The 19603-nt window shown below is 45.9% G+C and overlaps 1 protein-coding gene and 1 long non-coding RNA gene across 2 annotated transcripts in view; one reads left to right on the forward strand and one right to left on the reverse strand.

Moving 5' to 3' along the window:
* Positions 1–13055, forward strand: part of LOC129833473 (ras-associating and dilute domain-containing protein-like) — a 30707-nt gene extending 17652 nt beyond the window's left edge. The window contains exons 10-15 of the mRNA XM_055898103.1: positions 2739–2883; positions 4280–4443; positions 4625–5012; positions 9567–9721; positions 11609–11748; positions 11919–13055. Coding sequence (XP_055754078.1) covers positions 2739–2883; positions 4280–4443; positions 4625–5012; positions 9567–9721; positions 11609–11748; positions 11919–12018 — 1092 coding nt within the window. The 3' untranslated portion in view covers positions 12019–13055. The remainder of the gene's footprint in view (positions 1–2738; positions 2884–4279; positions 4444–4624; positions 5013–9566; positions 9722–11608; positions 11749–11918) is intronic.
* On the reverse strand, positions 12998–19013 carry LOC129833475 (uncharacterized). The gene is made up of 3 exons (XR_008756075.1): positions 15097–19013; positions 14703–14831; positions 12998–14173 (listed from the first exon to the last, which is right to left on the reverse strand). It is a non-coding gene; the product is annotated as an uncharacterized LOC129833475 (long non-coding RNA).
* Between the last annotated feature and the right edge of the window lie 590 nt (positions 19014–19603).

Genomic DNA, 19603 nt, shown 5'->3' on the forward strand with positions numbered 1-19603 from the left:
CCCAGCTAAGGGGCTCCCGTGTGGCGCAGCGGTCCAAGGCACTGCTTCTCAGTGCAAGAGGCATTACTACAGTCCCTGGTTCGATTCCAGGCTCTATCACACCCAGCCGTGATTGTGATTCACATAGGGCGGTGCACAATTGGCCCAGCGTCATCCGGGTTTGGCCGGGGTAGGCCGTCAATGTAAATAAGAATGTATTCTTAACTGACTTGCCTAGTTAAATAAAGTTATATTAAAAAAATAAAAAAATAAGTGAAGAAACAAATGTTAAACACACACACACACACACACACATATCCTGTTTCTGGTCATGTTTATGACACCTGAAAAGATAAGGGAGATAACGAAAACCTGTTGCCAGTCTGTGTGTGACACAAGGCTGGCTTTAGCCCTGCCACCTTCAAAGAAAAGAGTGACCTATGCTGTGACATGCCCACACTACTGTATGTCTCATCTTATGAATGTCCAGGGGCTGCAGGAAGGCTGTGGACACGTCAATGTTCTGCCGGGTTAGTACATGAGAGAATCACCTCCTACTCATCCCAATTACAGCACTGTTGTTGTTATGGATAGTTGTGGGTTTTATCTTAAAAGCACAGTTTGCCCTAAAGCATCAAATTCAGTCTGAAAGTTGTGTTTTCTCCTGCAGCTGCCCTCATATTCAATTTAGATCCAGAGTTTATAGTTTCTTGATCTGATTTTATTTTGATGGAACTCATTCACCAGGAATGGAGAAAGGAGCCTGCTGAGACTCAGTGCAACCAGACTGACAGTTTAGCATCACTCTTCAATCCACAGCCATAAGGGGCTAATACAGTATGAGACAACACCTGTTCTCAATATCTAACCAGAAGGCAGCCATGGTAACAGCCCCAAAACAGCTCCCCAGTAGTAGAACCAGTCTCCCCTCAGTCAAAGGCTGCCTCTCCTCTATTCGTGGGAACGGTTGCTAGGAGTCTGGTGGTTTTGTGTATGGATCACTCCCATGGCACGAGGTCAGATGTTGTGGTTGGTTAAACGGAGCACACACCCTTGTCATATTCTCAGTTTTCCATCTGGAGTTCTGGGCTTGAGGGAGTGAGGGACATAGTAAATGACCAGTTCTGGGCTCGAGGGATTGAGGGACATGGTAAATGACCAGTTCTGGGCTCGAGGGATTGAGGGACATGGTAAATGACCAGTTCTGGGCTCGAGGGAGTGAGGGACATAGTAAATGACCAGTTCTGGGCTCGAGGGATTGAGGGACATGGTAAATGACCAGTTCTGGGCTCGAGGGATTGAGGGACATGGTAAATGACCAGTTCTGGGCTCGAGGGATTGAGGGACATGGTAAATGACCAGTTCTGGGCTCGAGGGATTGAGGGACATGGTAAATGACCAGTTCTGGGCTCGAGGGATTGAGGGACATGGTAAATGACCAGTTCTGGGCTCGAGGGATTGAGGGACATGGTAAATGACCAGTGATGTGGCATGGTTTTGTTATGACTGAGCTCTCTCATTCTCCAGTAATTACTGACGATACAAAGTTAGGAAGATTGTGTCATTGATGCCATAATGTTATGCCACTTATGACTGGGATACACCAAGTCAAATAGTAGATGTAGAAAATATAGACTTAAAATAATGTAAAACATAAGTCACTATTGCTTATAAACATTCCCATAACTCCTCCTTCTGGCCAGCCTCTGTGCTGTCATGCGACAAAGAGGGTGTGCTCATTGGAGGAAGGAAGCTATACAAGCCTGTGGTAAATATGGTCTGATATATTCTACACAATGCCTGTCAGCATACCAATAACACCTCTATGCCAATGATGTCATCTTGAAATGATTCACCTATGTCTTTCTGGTTAGTTACTGAGTCATTAAAACGCCTCAGCTCTCCAAGGTGTGTCTGACTGAATGAGGAAATAGGTGAAGGTTAAGTCTCTTGTGTGTTTATTCCCACTAACCAGAGAGAGGTCAACTGAGAGGGTAACAAACACCTGGTTGTTCATAGTCATATAACACATACAGCAATCTAGACGCTGTAATTAGCACATCTTCTGATGACATCTGACGCTTGACGTTTATGACTCATCAATGTTTAGTCATATAGATGGAAAATGTGACATTCAGGAACATTGACTTCCACAATCAAGCATTTGAACATTTCTCCATTCTCTCTCTGTGTGTGTGTGTGTGTGTGTGTGTTAATTGTATTACTACAGACAGTGACAGAGGTTGGCACGACAAGTATTACTTACAGTCCTAGATTTATTTTCCTAAAGAATTCATCACCACATAATCTGTCATTGGAATGACACAAATATGCAATTACAGTACTTGGACAGATTTGTGGTTTGAAATATTTTGTACACGAATAGCTTTGTGTGGAAATAAACCACACTGAGGAAATGCTACCCTGTCATTTTTAGTTTCACTAACAACAATGACATCAAACAGCTCTGCCAGCTCTGCCAGCTCTTGCATTTAAATTATGCTATGTTTACTCTTTTGTGAAATATGCAATCATATTCCTTGTATCATGGTCCTTGTGCCTGTACATTGATATTCTTGTAACGTGTGAGTGTGGCTCAGTTGGTAGAGCATGGCACTTGCAATGCCAGGGTTGTGGGTTCATTCCCCACGGGGGGACCAGGATGAATATGTATGAACTTTCCAATTTGTAAGTCGCTCTGGATAAGAGTGTCTGTTAAATGACTTAAATGTAAATGTAAATGTGTGTGTGTGTTTCAGGCATCATGGAGCTCTCTGAGGACTGAGTTCATGCCTCTGAACCCAGCCCAACTGCACCACATGCTGAGGGAGTATAACCCAGGCAGGGCCTGTCCTGCAGACTGGAACCCCTCGCCAGACGAGGCAGAGGCTGCCCTCAGGACCAGTGAGTAGAACACAGATACAGCAGAGTCACGGCGGGTAGCCAAACAGACACACAGACGCGTTCACGTCTATAAACCATATTTTGAAACAAACACACGTGTTTCTTGGAGACAAACAAATTCACATAGCCTATGTAGTCTGTACGCTTGTGTACACACACTCACTCTGCCAAGATTTAATCAGATCAGACTGTTGCCCATGCCCTGATAGGGTTATACGGAATCCAAACCGGCTGCGCGCGTGCGCCATCGTTCATAAATTTATTTTGTCCCCCTACACCAAACGCGATCATGACTGGTTACAGCAGGTTAAAATATCAAAACAAACTCTGAACCAATTACATTAATTTGGGGACAGGTCGAAAAGCATGAAACATTTATGGAAATTTAGCTAGTTAGCTTGCACTTGCTAGCTAATTTGTCCTATATAGCTAGCTTGCTGTTGCTAGCTAATTTGTCCTGGCATATAAACATTGAGTTGTTATTTTACCTGAAATGCACAAGGTCCTCTACTCCGACAATTCATCCACACATAAAATGGTCAACCGAATCATTTCTAGTCATCTCTCCTCCTTCCAGGCTTTTTCATCTTTGAACTTATATGGTGAATGGCATCTAAACTTTCATAGTATTACCACGACGACCAGCAACACAGTTCGTCTTTCAATCACCGACGTGGGTATAACCAATGAGGAGATGGCACGTGGGTACCTGCTTCTACAAACCAATGAGGAGATGGGCGAGGCAGGACTTGCAGCTCAATCTGCGTCAGAAATAGAAAGGACTTCTATTTTAGCCCTTGGCAACGCAGACGCTCGTTGACGCGCGCGAACAGTGTGGGTGCTATAATTGAATAACATAGATTTCTAAATTTATTTTGCAACGCGACGCGAGCGGTGTAGTCAGGGTATTAGTAACTAGAGGCCTATTCCCTGTTGTGTCGGAGTGGCTGAGTGTGTTCCCCAGAGTAATCCTGTCTGCCTGTCCCAGTCTAACTCTAAATTGGAGCATGGGTACAGGGGGGAGGTTAGAGAGGAGAACCCTGTCCAGCCCAATCAGTCTCACCACAGAGTTAACTCTCAAATCCACCCCTCTCAATATAGGACTTGGCACCTGTCTCCCCTCTCTGTCCACTGTCACCTCACCTCTTCTGTGTGAATAGCCCCTCCCGCTGGCACCCCCTGGGGGGAACTTTATCTTGTCCTAGAGCCCATGACCGTCTTTCTTTAACTGGAGAATCTAAAGGATTAACCTACAAATCAGACGTAATTAAGCCAATGAAGTAAAAGGAAATAACAAGTATAAATAATGTAGTGTACACCGTGAGAATGCTCTTCCAGAGCTTCTGAGTCACATCTTCTGTCTTTAATGATGTCCTGTATTTCCCTCCTCCTCTAGCTGACATCCTGGAGAGTTTTGACAACCACCCTCCCCTTATCCTGCCTAGCAACACCTTCCACCTGGAGTTGGGTAAACCAATCACGGAGCCCGCTCTATTTGAGCAGCTCGGCCGTCTGCAGGACTTCATCCTTAGTCTCCCCACCAGTCAAACAACACAGCAGGTAACCACCTATCTGACCTTCTGACTCTGTGTACCCAGATTTTACTGTGTACCCAGAATTTACAAATATACAATCTAATGAGAGGCCAGTGGTAGCCCTGGACTGGTGGTGCTCAGTAAATGAGACATTTTAACTTTGATGTTTTTCCATCTCTGTGTTATTGACTTCTCCCTCCCTTCAGGCACTCAGCGGGACAGCTACAGACGCCAAGTCTGCGACCTCGCGCTCCTCACCCTCTGTCACAGTGGTGGTCCCTGACCCAGTTCCCTGCCCCTTGCTCAGGTCAGAGGTGGAATCTTTGAGCCCTGCGGCGCCCCCTCAGGCCCGGGGGTCTCATGGTGACCTAAGCTGCTGCCTGGCAGAGGCAGTGCTGACCCACAAGCTGAAGAGTCTGGAGCTGCAGAACGCCCTACCTAGGAGTGACCAGGCTGACCTGGGATGCCACAAGAGCCTGGCTCTGGACCCCTCCTGCCTGCTGACGCCCCCCAACACCCCCCAGGGCATGGAGCTGTCTCAGTCTGAGCTGGAGGCAGACCTGCAGGAGGGAGCAGTACGGCGGCACAGGAAAGGTAACACAGAGGGCTATGGCATACAGTCGGGCTACATACAGAGCATCCAGTTACAATACAAAAGATAGAAAGATGGAAAAGAAGCATAAAAGCCATGTGTCAGCTGAAGTGTGTTATTGACCAATCATAACAGAGGATTGATGATGCTGTAACAGTGGGGGGCACATACTGTACATAGTAATCCTAAAATAAACTGATCCTGTCTCAATCACCTTGGATGAATTACGAAGACAAAGAATAACAGAGGATCCCTTCATGGCCTTTCCCTCCCTCTGCTGGTTTTGATTAAAGTGATGTAAAACTCCTGTCACTGCAAATACAGCCACCTCGGCTCACACTGTGGCTCATGTACCTAACCCCTGGAGTTAGGTCGCTAGTGCCTCCCTCTTAATATCAACCCACCAATGATTGACAGGCTCCATTAAAGGAAGAATTTGTCTGCTTGACCCGGGAGACCCTGGTGCATATTTGTCCCCAGTGGCTCCAGGTTGACACAAGGTGCTTGATATGACGGGAGGAGGAGGAGGAGAGCCCTCATCCTCCCTTCATCTCTTCAACTCGATTGACTTTGGACAGAAACTACAGGTCATTGGAGGAATAAAGAGCTGTTCTGGCTGTGTAAAGGTCGTGTTCTCCCTGTAGGGTGGATTCCATGTTTAGAGGAAAGGCCATCTTCTCGTCAGGCCTATTGTTTTTTGAAGCTCTGCTCATGAGGTCATCTGTAGGAGTGGATGGGAAGGGAAAGTGACTGCTCTCTGGTTATGATTTATTCTGTGGTGGAGGAGTTGACCTGAGAACGGGGAGGAAAGGACTCAACATCTCATTCCGTAACTGGGAGGGAAACTTCCAGGGTTAACTTCCAGGGATAACAATGGCGTCCCCCTCCCTAAAGCAGGTCAGCTTTCTCTAGCGATGTCTCAAACAATGTGTAACACTTTTCCTATACCAGCCATACTCAACAGACGGACCGCGGTCCGGATCAAGACCCAGAACGGGGTCAATACAGACCATGGGTCCCAACAGAAATTACATTTTAATTGTATGTGTAATTGTATTTAGGAACTCAGCTGGGCTTTCAACTTACTGCTGTTGAGAGTTATAATTGTAGAATGCAAAAGAATGCAATTTCGAAATTTGGTAGTGCATGGACAGTTTTCCTCTTGTTATGTCAGTCACTGACAGACCTTAGAGAGCTATTTATAACCTGTCAGAGATGTTGAGTGAATTACTACTAGCCCATGTTAGCTAGATGGGTAAATTAGACTAACCAGATATCCAAATCTTGTAGTTATCATGGCTAGATTACGTGCCCAGGGGCCTCAACACCAGCGGCCCGCATTGATTTTGTTCAGTTACTCAGGTATCATATGAACACACAGAAATGTCAAAATGTGTAGAATATCAAGAAATTAGCTTTAAAACGTCAAAATGCGTAGAATTGCAGGAAACGAGGTTTAAACTGACAACATTTTCTCTCCGCCAGCAATATGGCTGTGTACAATTTAAACAGTTTGAGGTCGCATGGGTTGGGAGGTGGGGGTTTGTTACTACACCGATAAATGACAATACATATTCGGACCTTTGCCACCTAGGAAATGTGTGTGACCGCCGGACATTCTCAAATAGTAGTCTAGTACACCTGTCCTATACAGTACATTGACTTTTCTCAAGGGATACAATCGTTGAGTCAAACACCTAGCAAAAGAGAGTGAGTCTATGAGTTTGATGCCACTTTATCTAAAACATTGTGAGAATCCTGAATTTCTGATTTCAGATACCACAGTCCCAGGTCATATCCTAACAACAGGTTAGATAATAAAAGCCCAAGGCCTTTCCTGTTGATTAACACCAGCTAGTTCCCACATCTCTTAATCAGAGACAAACGCTCTGTGTAACATTTGATTGTGTGTAAGTGCTTACCACGTGCTTAAAGCTCCCTGACCCCCTGTGTGGTTGTGTGTAAATAGGGCTTAACTAAAGCTTCCATTTTGTTGATCATAATCAGAACTCATTACGATCAATGGCCCTTGTCTATGGTTTAATAGTTTGTCATAAACCTAAGATATTGTTATGAAAAATTATGTACTATTGAACATTACCCACTTTCACTGAAATATTCTCTAATCATGTTATTTCCCTGGTTATGACATTGACCATAGCTTCCCACCATGTATTACTGTGGCCTCCCAGTCCCATAGAGGGCTCCTGCTCTCTGCTCAACCTCGGTGGTTTTGGGCTCTGACGGTAACTTACCGCTATTTTGGTAGCATTGCTAATCCTTTAATCTGTACCAAGAATTACAGAGAGGTGGTGATGTCAGGATAGAAAAGATCAGTGGCTGACCCGTCATGGGAATTTACAGTTGGGTTGGTGCGTGGAATCTTAATCGGGACAGGCATTGTCCAGAGCAGGTCCTGCATGGGGGGCAGATGGGCTCGGGCTGGGGGAGAGCAGGGGGAGACCAGGGGAGAGCAGGGGGAGACTAGGTTAGAGCAGGAGACCAGGGGGAGAGCAGTGGGAGACCAGGGGAGAGCAGGGGGAGATCAGGGGAGAGCAGGGGGAGACCAGGGGAGAGCAGGGGGAGACCAGGGGAGAGCAGGGGGAGATCAGGGGAGAGCAGGGGGAGACTAGGGGAGAGCAGGGGGAGAGCAGGGGGAGACCAGGGGGGAGCAGGGTAGACCAGTGGAGAGCCTGGGGAGAGCAGGGGGAGATCAGGGGAGAGCAGGGGGAGACTAGGGGAGAGCAGGGGGAGATCAAGGAAGAGCCTGGGGAGAGCAGGGGGAGACCAGGGGGGAGCAGGGGGAGACCAGGGGAGAGCAGGGGGAGACCAGGGGAGAGCAGGGGGAGATCAGGGGAGAGCAGGGGGAGAGCAGGGGGAGACCAGGGGGGAGCAGGGTAGACCAGTGGAGAGCCTGGGGAGAGCAGGGGGAGATCAGGGGAGAGCAGGGGGAGACTAGGGGAGAGCAGGGGGAGATCAAGGAAGAGCCTGGGGAGAGCAGGGGGAGATCAGGGGAGAGCAGGGGGAGACTAGGGGAGAGCAGGGGGAGATCAGGGAAGAGCAGGGGGAGACTAGGGGAGAGCAGGGGGAGATCAGGGGAGAGCAGGGGGAGACTAGGGGAGAGCAGGGAAGAGCAGGGGGAGACCAGGGGGGAGCAGGGTAGACCAGTGGAGAGCCTGGGGAGAGCAGGGGGAGATCAGGGGAGAGCAGGGGGAGACTAGGGGAGAGCAGGGGGAGATCAGGGAAGAGCAGGGGGAGACTAGGGGAGAGCAGGGGGAGATCAGGGGGAGACTAGGGGAGAGCAGGGGGAGATCAGGGGAGAGCAGGGGGAGATCAGGGAAGAGCAAGGGGAGACCAGGGGGGAGCAGGGTAGACCAGAGGGAGAGCAGTGGTAGACCAGGGAAGAGCAGGGGGAGAGCAGGGAAGAGCAGTGGGAGACAAGGGGGAGAGCAGTGGGAGACCAGGGGGAGACCAGGGGGAGACTAGGGGAGAGCAGGGGGAGATCAGGGGAGAGCAGGGGGAGATCAGGGAAGAGCAGGGGGAGACCAGGGGGGAGCAGGGTAGACCAGAGGGAGAGCAGTGGTAGACCAGGGAAGAGCAGGGGGAGAGCAGGGAAGAGCAGTGGGAGACAAGGGGGAGAGCAGTGGGAGACCAGGGGGAGACTAGGGGGAGAGCAGGCGAGAGCAGGGGGAGACTGGGGGAGAGCAGGGAAGACCAGGGGAGAGCAGGGAAGAGCAGTGGGAGAGCAGGGGACGACAAGTGGGAGAGCAGGGGGACACCAGGGGAGAGCGGTGGGAGGGGGAGGGTGAAAGTGTAGGGCATGCTGGTGGTACTGTTGCTGGTGGCTAGGTTGTTGTGACAGGATAAATACACCACAGACAGAGAGCACCGGACCAATCTGAGGAAGAGCTTTCCCAAGGCCCCGAAGCTTTAGAGCTTATTCTCAGTGGGGTTCTGTATGGTTCTCATTACAACGTCTATGCATTTAGTGGACTCCCCACAGTGTTATAGCACTCAGACTTGACATGATATTTAAATGGAGTCCAAATGCAACATCTGTGTTCAATATCAGTTCTAGTTATGTATGTTGAGGAGGTCAAACCAACTGCGTGTCCCTCTGGAGCAGCTCAGGGGAACCTCCAGTCTTTGATCCATATATATTCCTATTGGTAGAAATAATCATCCTTATAACACTAATGCCTCTGGACTTCACCACAAGCCCATTATTGTGAACATCTCTTTCATATGACTAGACAGACAGACAGACAGACAGACAGACAGACAGACAGACAGACAGACAGACAGACAGACAGACAGACAGACAGACAGACAGACAGAGACCCATAGAAAGTACTGTAGAGGGAAAACTAAAGGGGAACCAGACACTACTTTCATGATTTCTCCTGAAGTAAACCCTGTCTCAAATTGCCACAGTGATATGATTTCTTTATAATTTCATTAAAAGGACCACAATAACAGGAAAAGTAGAACTTTAAACAGAGTTAAGGTGGGATTGGATACTGTGTCTAATGTGGGGTGTTCTTGTGTCTCCTCAGCAGGCAGCTGCCCAAGGGAATGTTCTGAGAGAAAGAATGGGAATGTGGAGGAAGATAATGTGGAGGAAGAGGAGGAGAAAGAGAGGGATGAAGTGTTTACTGTGGAGCTACACAGAGGACCTCATGGTCTAGGCCTGGCACTGGTGGATGGAATGGTGGGTGAAATCATTGTCTTTATTCCTCCACCTCCTCCTTTGTTCATCTCCTTCACCCAAGTCTCATCTTCCTTTTTGTTTCTCTACCTCCCTTTCTTATTTTTCATCTCTCTGCATGGGGAAATCAATTAAACTTGAAAAAGCTCTAACATTCTGTCTGTGCCTGGTTGTACAAAGTGACAGCCTTGTCGATGCGAGGGGCGTGTGGCTCTTATTTGGTCATGTGATTTATGACATCCTAATATAAGGCCTCGCATGGCTGTTCAAACCTCATAGTCGCAGGCTAATTAGTTAAAGGTCACATATTTCCTATGATTAACTGTGTTACATCATCATGCATCAAAGTCAGGGAAATCTAGCTTTAAATGAATGATGAGTTGAACTGTGACGTAGATCTCAACTACAGATAGCAAGAAGAGTTATTGAGCCTATGTGGGACTTCGTGTTTGTGTGTGTGTGTGTGTGTGCGTGCGTGCGTGCGTGCGTGCGTGCGTGCGTGCGTGCGTGCGTGTGTGTGTGTGTGTGTGTGTGTGCGGTGTTGGGGAATAGTGAACTACATGTAGTTCAACTAGTAATGTAATCCTGTAGAGTCATAGCCTTGGGAGGGGGGGTTCTACTAAGCTAACATATGGAATTGTTTTAAGATGGCAATACCAAGGATCATTTAGCTATTTGATTTTGAATTTGAAGACCCCTTAAGGTGTCCTGAGAAATTATACTTATTTTTTTTAACGAAACATTGAATTTGTCATTGCTGCTATTAGCCCATAGAAACACATTGAATAACAGATTCACTACATGGAACAACAGATAGTCCCCCAAAAAATAAAAAGGACATTTGTTCAGAAGTGTCTGTCCTATGTCTGAGAGATATAAGAAAGATCAGGAAACGATTGATCTATTTTTTGACATGTATTTAACCCCTTATTTTAGGCACTAAACTACCTCCATATATACTTTTTGGGGGGCTAAAATAAAATATGGGTGAAGTAGGCAATCATTTCCTTTCTTCTGCAGCATCAGAGCTGCCTAATTCTCACTTGGAACATCAATTTTTGTGTTCAATAAACTCAATTACACATTCTGTTACATATGACCCCAAGGTTTTCTGTTCTGGCAATTTGTTGTCTATGACATTTCAGATTTACATATGATCATTTTTCACAAAGTAGTTTGAATGTAGTAAACTACTTTTTCAAAGTAACTTTAGTTCAGTAAACTATATTTTTCTTAAGGGTATCTTTAGTTAAGCTTAACTTCTTCCAGTGTGAAGTAAATGGTAGCTTGGAAAACTATATTTTCAGAGTAGCTTCCCCAACACTCTGTGTGTGTGTGTGTGTGTGTGTGTGTGTGTGTGTGTGTGTGTGTGTGTGTGTGTGTGTGTGTGTGTGTGTGTGTGTGTGTGTGTGTGTGTGTGTGTGTGTGTGTGTGTGTGTGGTTATGGTATGTGGGTGAGAGCTTAAGCTTGGGTTTACTAACAGGTGTACAACATGTGGTAAATGTGTTGACCTCCTTTTGAAGTCAGCCATGAACCACATTGAGAACACCAAGGTCATGTATAAGAACCGGTAGACTCCTCTATTGCACAATAGGCAACTGCAATGGTTATTATTACCCTCATTCCAATGTCTGCCTTTAGCTTCAAATTCTACTAAAGTGCTGTTTTCATCATTTAATTCATAACAGAAACGTGTCTGGTCTGTGAAAGCCTCTACTCGTGTATATGCATGCAGGTGTACTGCTGTGGAGGATTCTATAACACGTGGTGCCCCCTGTAGGATAGAGATGAAACAGCAGAGATGTTCCTGTAATGATGCTATAGAGCAGGTACAGCATGTCCTCAGACCCAACCTCAACGCTTCCTGCATCCTCTTGTGTCCTGTGTAGAAAACCCCTCTGAAGATGACTGGGATCTATATCAAGTCAGTGGTACCAGAGTCCCCAGCCGCCCAGTGCCAGAAGCTGAGGTTGGGAGACCGTATCCTGGCTGTGAACGGCATCAGTCTGGTGGGCATGGAATACCACATGTAAGTAGTGTAACATGGAGACTGGTCTTTACCACCCTGTGTTGATTAAGAAGTTGTAATACAGTACTGGATATTATTTAGGTAATAAGAGTTATAAAACACAACATAGAGTAGTGTCGTTCCCTCTGTAACACACCCTCTGATGTTCTCTCTCGTTCTCTCCGTCACAGTGGTAGAGAGCTCATTCATTCATCTGGAGATGCCCTCAGATTGCTGGTGGCCAAAAACGAGTCCAAATCAACGGGGAAGAGCTCAGTGATCACGTGCTGAGTGGAAGGAAGGTTTCATTGGAGGCTTCCCCATGTGACCTTTGACTCTCAGAAGGGAGCTTAATCTTCTCTCTTTATCCAACTAAGGAGCTTAGTTGTCTGTCAGTACTTTACGAGACGTGTTCCTCAACCAAAGGATACAAGACACTTGACTGTTTATTTTGTTTTGGTGAATAATCACTCCTCACTGAGTATTTTAAATGAAGCTTTACTGTACATAGAATGAACAGGAGGGCACTCAAAGGAGGCTGAAACCACTAGACTGAATCCAATATTGCTCAAGTCTTCTCTGAAGCACCCCTTTTGAATGAATGCAAATTCAAACGTAAACACTACATGTGTATCAACAACATGGTCCAGACAGCTTTGCAGAAGTGTTTTCTGTTGCCCCCTTTTCTTGTCAGCATGTGAATAAATCTGCATGGTGAGCTGTCCTTCGTACCCAGAAAACACTGGGTTTGGGAGAGTAGAGAAGAACAGCGGTTAAGGCAGTTGTAGCGAGCAGGGTTGAGCTATTTGTGTCTTCAAGACCACTATCTACTGACTACAAATGGATAGTGCACAGCATTCTGTCTGAAGATTGCTCAGCTTTACAAATGCCAAAACCCATAAGAACTTATGCAAATATAACATTTTTTATAGAACTGTAAATTATAATGTCTTTTTTGAGTAAAAACAATGACTCATCCTTATGTCGTAGTGGCTGTATACTTTGGATATTTACGGAAGTGCTATTAGTGAAATACTTTTTGAAGCACTACAGTATAACGGAAGGTTGTCATGGACTCTATGGTTATCTATAAGGCATTTCAGTGGATCTCAGTGATAATCTAATATAGATTCCTGGAGGTATCAAAACCTCACTGCTAAACATCTCTGACTTTTCCCATGTAGTGACAGTGACACTCTAACTTATGACTGTTTATGAAATGTTTATAAACAAATTACTCTTTATGACAGTTTTAAGTCAACTATCTCTCTTAACAGTGTTAAGTCTTCAATTTTATTGATGACAAATAAAAGAGTATTCCATTTTTTTATACTTATATTGTCCAGTATTTTTGAACATATTAAATAAATGTTATTTCGATTTTAAAGCAAAATGAGAGCTCCAAAATTCCTGAGTTATTCCCTACATTGCCTTCTACCCATAGAGGTTGTTGCCTCACAGACAGTACAACCTGCATCCCCAGATGGTTGAACACTCTACGGCGTGGGACGTAACAAGTCCAAATAAAGCAACGGCACACTTTGGGGTGAATAAGAACTCCAGCTGTTGACCAAGTACTTTTAAACAGGGGGAGGTAGCAGGAAACCAAGGGTGTGTCTCACTCAGGGCAGACACACTTTAGTGGGCCACCACAAGACCCGCCATTTATAGTGCCCTTTGGTTTCCACTAGAGCAGCACTTTCCACTACAACACTCAATTTGACACAACCCAGGGTTCTCCACTGTGCCCTGAGGCCTATAGGAAAATGGTTGTTTTGGCATTAAAAAGGCAATCTCACACTTTGCATACTTCATGCTTGCAGGTAAACACGAAACTATGTCAGAAGCTGCTGATTGTAAGGAGTGTTCTGCCCAAGTCATCCATTTTCTCCCCTGGTATAACGCTGACATTAATACACTTTTAATTATCAGATTTAATAATTAGCTAAACACAGCCAATTATCAACTGTAATTGCTTCATGGTGCTAGTCACACAAAGAGAAATCTGTACATCAAAAAAGTGCTGATATAGTAAATTACACAGCTGATGCTATAAGTTATACAGGTCACCTAGACAGGCCTTGATGCAAAGTAGTCCTCCCCAATCTGAGGTTGCTTAGAACCAAAGTAGTGGTCACAGTTGAGGATGGGGCAGTCAGTTAACTCCAGCCTGTAGTCATAGAACAGTGTTGCCTGTCTGGGTGAGTCCTCAGGGCCTCCAGTGAAGCCACACTGCCCCAGAGAGCTGTCTGGCGGTAGGAAGGACTCCTGGGAGGGAACTCTGGTTCTGAACACCTGCAGGCTGGTGGTCTGGATCCCAACCCGCTCCTCGATCACCCTGAACAGGCTGGACACCCTGGTGCTCCTGGGAAGCACCACCTCAAAGCTCCCTGGATGGACTCCTCCGTAGTCAAATGGTATAAGTCTGATACTCAGAAGAATAAACCTGGAACATGTTTGGAAATAGAATAGGTGGATGATAAATATACTGTCTCTTATGATCAGCTATGCTATTTTATACTCCTTACTGTGCAATGCAAGGTCTTTATGAGATGTGTCCCAAAGTGATTTAACGCTGATCACAGAGTTACAAGGTCAGAAATAGCGTTGTCCTGAGAGGATTGGTTGTCATGGTTAACCTCACAGACTGGCTGTTTTGGTATAGCAGCAATTTGTGGGCAGATCCTACATATTTACTGTTCATCAGTGCTGCTTGTTTGTTCCAATTGAACCACAAGAATTTGTGAAACAATTCATCTTGAGTACAAATTGTTGGCCTTTAGCTTTGCCTCATTTTACACAGGCGACTTTGAACCTCAGCGTAAACATAAATGGCTGACATGTATTTTCAATGGGAGCTAATTTTAAGTGGACCTGTCTGGGTGATGTACTGTGGCATGAGTATTTCTGTGTGTATAGATACTGTATGTCTGAGTGCTTGTTTGTGCAGTATGTACTGTATGTGAATGTTTTACCTGTTTGTCTCAGGTGGTGGTGGGCTCCACAATCCTAGCTGACAGTTAGGACTGGGCTGTAGCTTCTCTCTAGTGATCTCCAAACAGCAGGGAACATCATTCTCTTCTCTCTCATCCTTACCCTCCACTCTTTCAAACAGAATGATAAAACATCAATAGAAACCAATACAAACATGCTCAAACATCCACACTAGAATGTTTGAGAATGGCGTGTGTGTAGAATGGCGCCGGAGAGGATGGCTGACATTTTACATGCTCCTAACCAACTGTTATTTTGTTTGTTTTTTTTGTGTTGTTTGTAACTTATTTTTTAACTTATTTTGTACATAATGTTGCTGCTACCGTCTCTTATGACCGAAAATAACTTCCGGACATCAGAACAGCGATTACTCACCACGAACTGGTAGTAGCTTTTTCCTTTAACGAGTCCAACGAGTCCGACGTGAAGGATATACTGCTTTCCAGGGAACAGGCCCAAATCTCCGTCATTTGCATGAAGAGAAGACAGAGAAAAAGGGGGCGGAGGTCGGGCTGCCTTCAGAGAATTCGTAGGTGAGCAAGTCAAACCCCACTGCCATCCGTTCTATTGGCAAACATGCAATCATTGGAAAATAAAATCGATGACCTACGAGCAAGATTAAACTACCAACGGGACATTAAAAACTGTAATATCTTATGTTTCACCGTGCCTGAACGACGACATGAACATCATACAGCTGGCGGGTTTTACACTGTATCGGCAGAATAGAACAGCAGCCTCTGGTAAGACAAGGGGTGGCGGTCTATGTATATTTGTAAACAACAGCTGGTGCACGATATCTAAGGAAGTCTCAAGGTTTTGTTTGCCTGAGGTAGAGTATCTGATGATAAGCTGTAGACCACACTATCTACCGAGAGAGTTTTCATCTGTATTTTTCATAGCTGTCTACATACCACCACAGACCGATACTGGCACTAAGACCACACGCAATGAGCTGTATACTGCGATAAGCAAACAGGAAAATGCACATCCAGAGGTGGCGCTCCTAGTGGCCGGAGACTTTAATGTAGGGAAACTTAAATCAGTTTTACCAAATTTCCACCAGTATGTTAAATGTGCAACCAGAGGAAAAATAACTCTAGACCATCTGTACTCCACACACAGAGACATGTACAAAGCTCTCCCTCGCCCTCCATTTGGCAAATCTGACCATAATTCTATCCTCCTGATTCCTGCTTAGAAGCACAAATTAAAGCATGAAGCACCAGTGACTCGGTCAATAAAAAAGTGGTCAGATGAAGCAGATGCTAAGCTACAGGACTTGCTTGCTAGCACAGACTGGAATATGTTCCGGAATTTTTCCGATGGCATTGAGGAGTGCACCCCATCAGTCACCGGCTTCATCAATAAGTGCATCGATGATGTCGTTCCCACAGTGACTGTACGTACATACCCCAACCAGAAGCCATGGATTACAGGCAACATCCGCACTGAGCTAATAGGTAGAGCTGCCACTTTCAAAGAGCGGGACTTTAACCCGGAAGCTTATGAGAAATCTCACTATGCCCTCCAACGAAACATCAAACAGGCAAAGTGTCAATACAGGACTAAGATCGAATCGTACTACACCGGCTCCGATGCTCGGCGGATGTGGCAGGGCTTGCAAACTATTACAGACTACCAAGAGAAGCACAGCTAAGAGCTTCCCAGTAACACAAGCCTACCAGTCGAGCTAAATTACTTCTATGCTCGCTTCAAGGCAAGTAACACTGAAACACGCAAGAGAGCATCAGCTACACCGGATGACTGTGTGATCACGCTCTCCGCAGCCGATGTGAGTAAGACCTTTAAGCAGGTCAACATTCACAAGGCCGCAGGGCCAGACGTATTACCAGGACGTTTACTCCGAGCATGCGCTGACCAACTGGCAAGTGTCTTCACTGGCATTTTCAACCTCTCCCTGTCTGAGTCTGTAATACCAACATGTTTTAAGCAGACCACCATAGTCCCTGTGCCAAAGAACACTAAGGTAACCTGCCTAAATGACTACCGACCAGTAGCACTCACGTCTGTAGCCATGAACTGCTTTGAAAGGCTGGTCATGGCTCACATCAACACCATTATCCCAGAAACTTTAGACCCACTCCAATTTGCATACCCCCCTAACAGATCCACAGACGATGCAATCTCTATTGCACTCCACACTGCCCTTTCCCACCTGGACAAAAGGAACACCTATGTGAGAATGCTGTGAGAATGCTTCATTGACTACAGCTCAGAGTTTAACACCACAGTGCTCTCAAAGCTCATCACTAAGCTAAGGACCCTGGGACTGTACATATCCTTCTGCAACTGGATCCTGTACTTCCTGACGGGTCGCTCCCAGGTGCTAAGGGTAGGTAACAACACATCCACCACTCTGATCCTCAACATGGGGACCCCTCAGGTGTGCGTGCTCAGTCCCCTCCTGTACTCCCTGTTCACTCATGACTGCAAGGCCAGGCACGACTCCAACACCATCATTAAGTTTGCATATGACACAACAGCACAACAGTAGGCCTGATCACCGACAATGACGAGACAGCCTATAGGGAGGAGGTCAGAGACCTGGCCATGTGGTGCCAGGACAACAACCTCTCCCTCAACGTGATCAAAACAAAGGAGATGATTGTGGACTACAGGAACAGGAGGACCGGGCACGCCCCCATTCTCATCAACGGTGCTGGAGCAGGTTGAGAGCTTCAAGTTCCTTGGTGTCCACATCACCAACAAACGAACATGGTCCAAGCACACCAAGACAGTCGTGAAGAGGGCACGACAAAACCTTTCCTTCTCAGGAGACTGAAAAGATTTGGCATGGGTCCTCAGATCCTCAAAAGGTTTTAGAGATGCACCGTCGAGAGCATCCTGACGGGTTGCATCACTGCCTGGCATGGCAACTGCTCGGACTCCGACCGCAAGGCACTACAGAGGATAGTGCGTACGGCCCTGTACATCACTGGGGCCAAGCTTCCTGCCATCCAGGACCTCTATACCAGGCGATATCAGAGGAAGGCCCTAAAAATTGTCAAAGACTCCAACCATCCTAGTCATAGACTGTTCTCTCTGCCACCGCATGGCAAGCTGTACTGAACTGCAAAGTCTAGGTCCAAGAGGCTTCTAAACAGCTTCTGCCTCCAAGCCATAAGACTCCTGAACATCTAATCAAATGGCTACCCAGACTATTTGCATTGCCCTCCCCCCTTTCACACTGCTGCTACTCTCTGTTATTACGTATCTATGTATAGTCACTTTAATAACTCTACCTACATGTACATATTACCTCAATTACCCCGACTAACCGGTGCCCCCACACATTGACTCTGTACCAGCACCCCTGTATATAGCCTCGCTATTGTTATTTTACTGCTGCTCTTTAATTATTTATTACTTTTATTTAACTGCATTGTTGGTTAGGGCTTGTAAGTAAGCATTTCACTGTAATGACTACACCTGTTGTATTCGGCGCATGTGACAAATACAATTTGATTTGATTTGAATAGAATGCTGATTTTGCTTTACCTTACTCTCTGTAGTTGGTTGCGCATGTCCCTGTAATCAATCTCCCCATCGTTGCCTCTCCTCAGTAGCTGAGACAGCAGATCCAGCTGAAATTGCAGACATGGAATCCCCAAATCTGTCATACCTAAGGATGCAAGGGATTTTCAATTTGAACTTATTGCTTTTTATACCAGAGACAATCTACAGAAATTGTGGCTATTATATGTCCATTATAAAGTGCTAATCCCCTAGATAGTGATTCTTATACCAATGATGATGCTATCTCTCTGAATCAGCCATTGAATGGCTCTATCCACAGAGGCATTAGCCAAGAGTTAAATAAAGGTTAAATCAAATTTTAATAAATAAATAAAAGAGGCCTGAATGTTGGATTTAAGGCTGACTGTGCTCCTTGGTTCTCCTTGGCTCCAACTTTCTGGAGGATTAATGTTTTCTTCTGAAGAAACTTACAGTAAACTCAATGTCTGGGGCCTGAAGGACAAAAGGAACATTGTTCTGTTTTTGTTTCCCAGGACGAGCTGTTATCTGTGGGGGGTGAGAGGGCCACTTACAAGCTCTCCAGGAAATGAACAAGTGGTTGCATTCTAAGCAGTCTGAATCAGAACACTGACCATAAGCACTTATATATCTTAAATAAAAGCCCACACAGTCAGTGGCATTCAGATAGGACTGACTCAGGAGTCTCATAAAACGGTTTGTAGTTGCTTGCCACAGTGGTTTTCTTTATGTTACATTTAAAGGAGCTGAGAACAGCCAGTTACATTTGACCTTACTTTTCAAGGGGTCTACAGTGGAAAGAATCATCGCAACATTTCCAAATGGAACTCACTGAAACATGCTAGAGTGAACTACTAGCATTGAAAAGATTATTTGGACTCATCATGAGGTAATCCTTTGACATACCTTAATTGCAGCCATGAGCCCCAGATGAGAGCTTTGAGATAGATTTTCCAGCAGATATTGGGTCATTTGGCTGGGAATGAGGGTGTAACAGACCAGAAGAGGGATGGATTACCCAGCTCAAAGTCCTCGGGGCCGATGGTACCAGTGCTGTCTGTATCACACAGGCTGAACAGCTCCACTGCCTGTTCCTGGTGCTCCTGGAGCAAGAGAGTCATGTGATCCAGAAACCGCTCATACTCCGTCTGGTCGGACCTAAAGGCCTGGCAGGTTCTCTCTAAGGCGGCCTTACGGGATGAAACACAAAACCATTATCACAGTGCTATGTTGCATAACACTTTCAGGCTAGGTTCTCACAAGGTGCATTTGAGAGTCCTCACATTGCTACTATGTACTACGTATAAGGCTCCTGATGTACACTTCTGGTCAAAAGTTTTAGAACACCAACTCATTCAAGGGT

The sequence above is a fragment of the Salvelinus fontinalis genome, chromosome 34 (assembly GCF_029448725.1).
Source record: "Salvelinus fontinalis isolate EN_2023a chromosome 34, ASM2944872v1, whole genome shotgun sequence".
NCBI lineage: Eukaryota > Metazoa > Chordata > Actinopteri > Salmoniformes > Salmonidae > Salvelinus > Salvelinus fontinalis.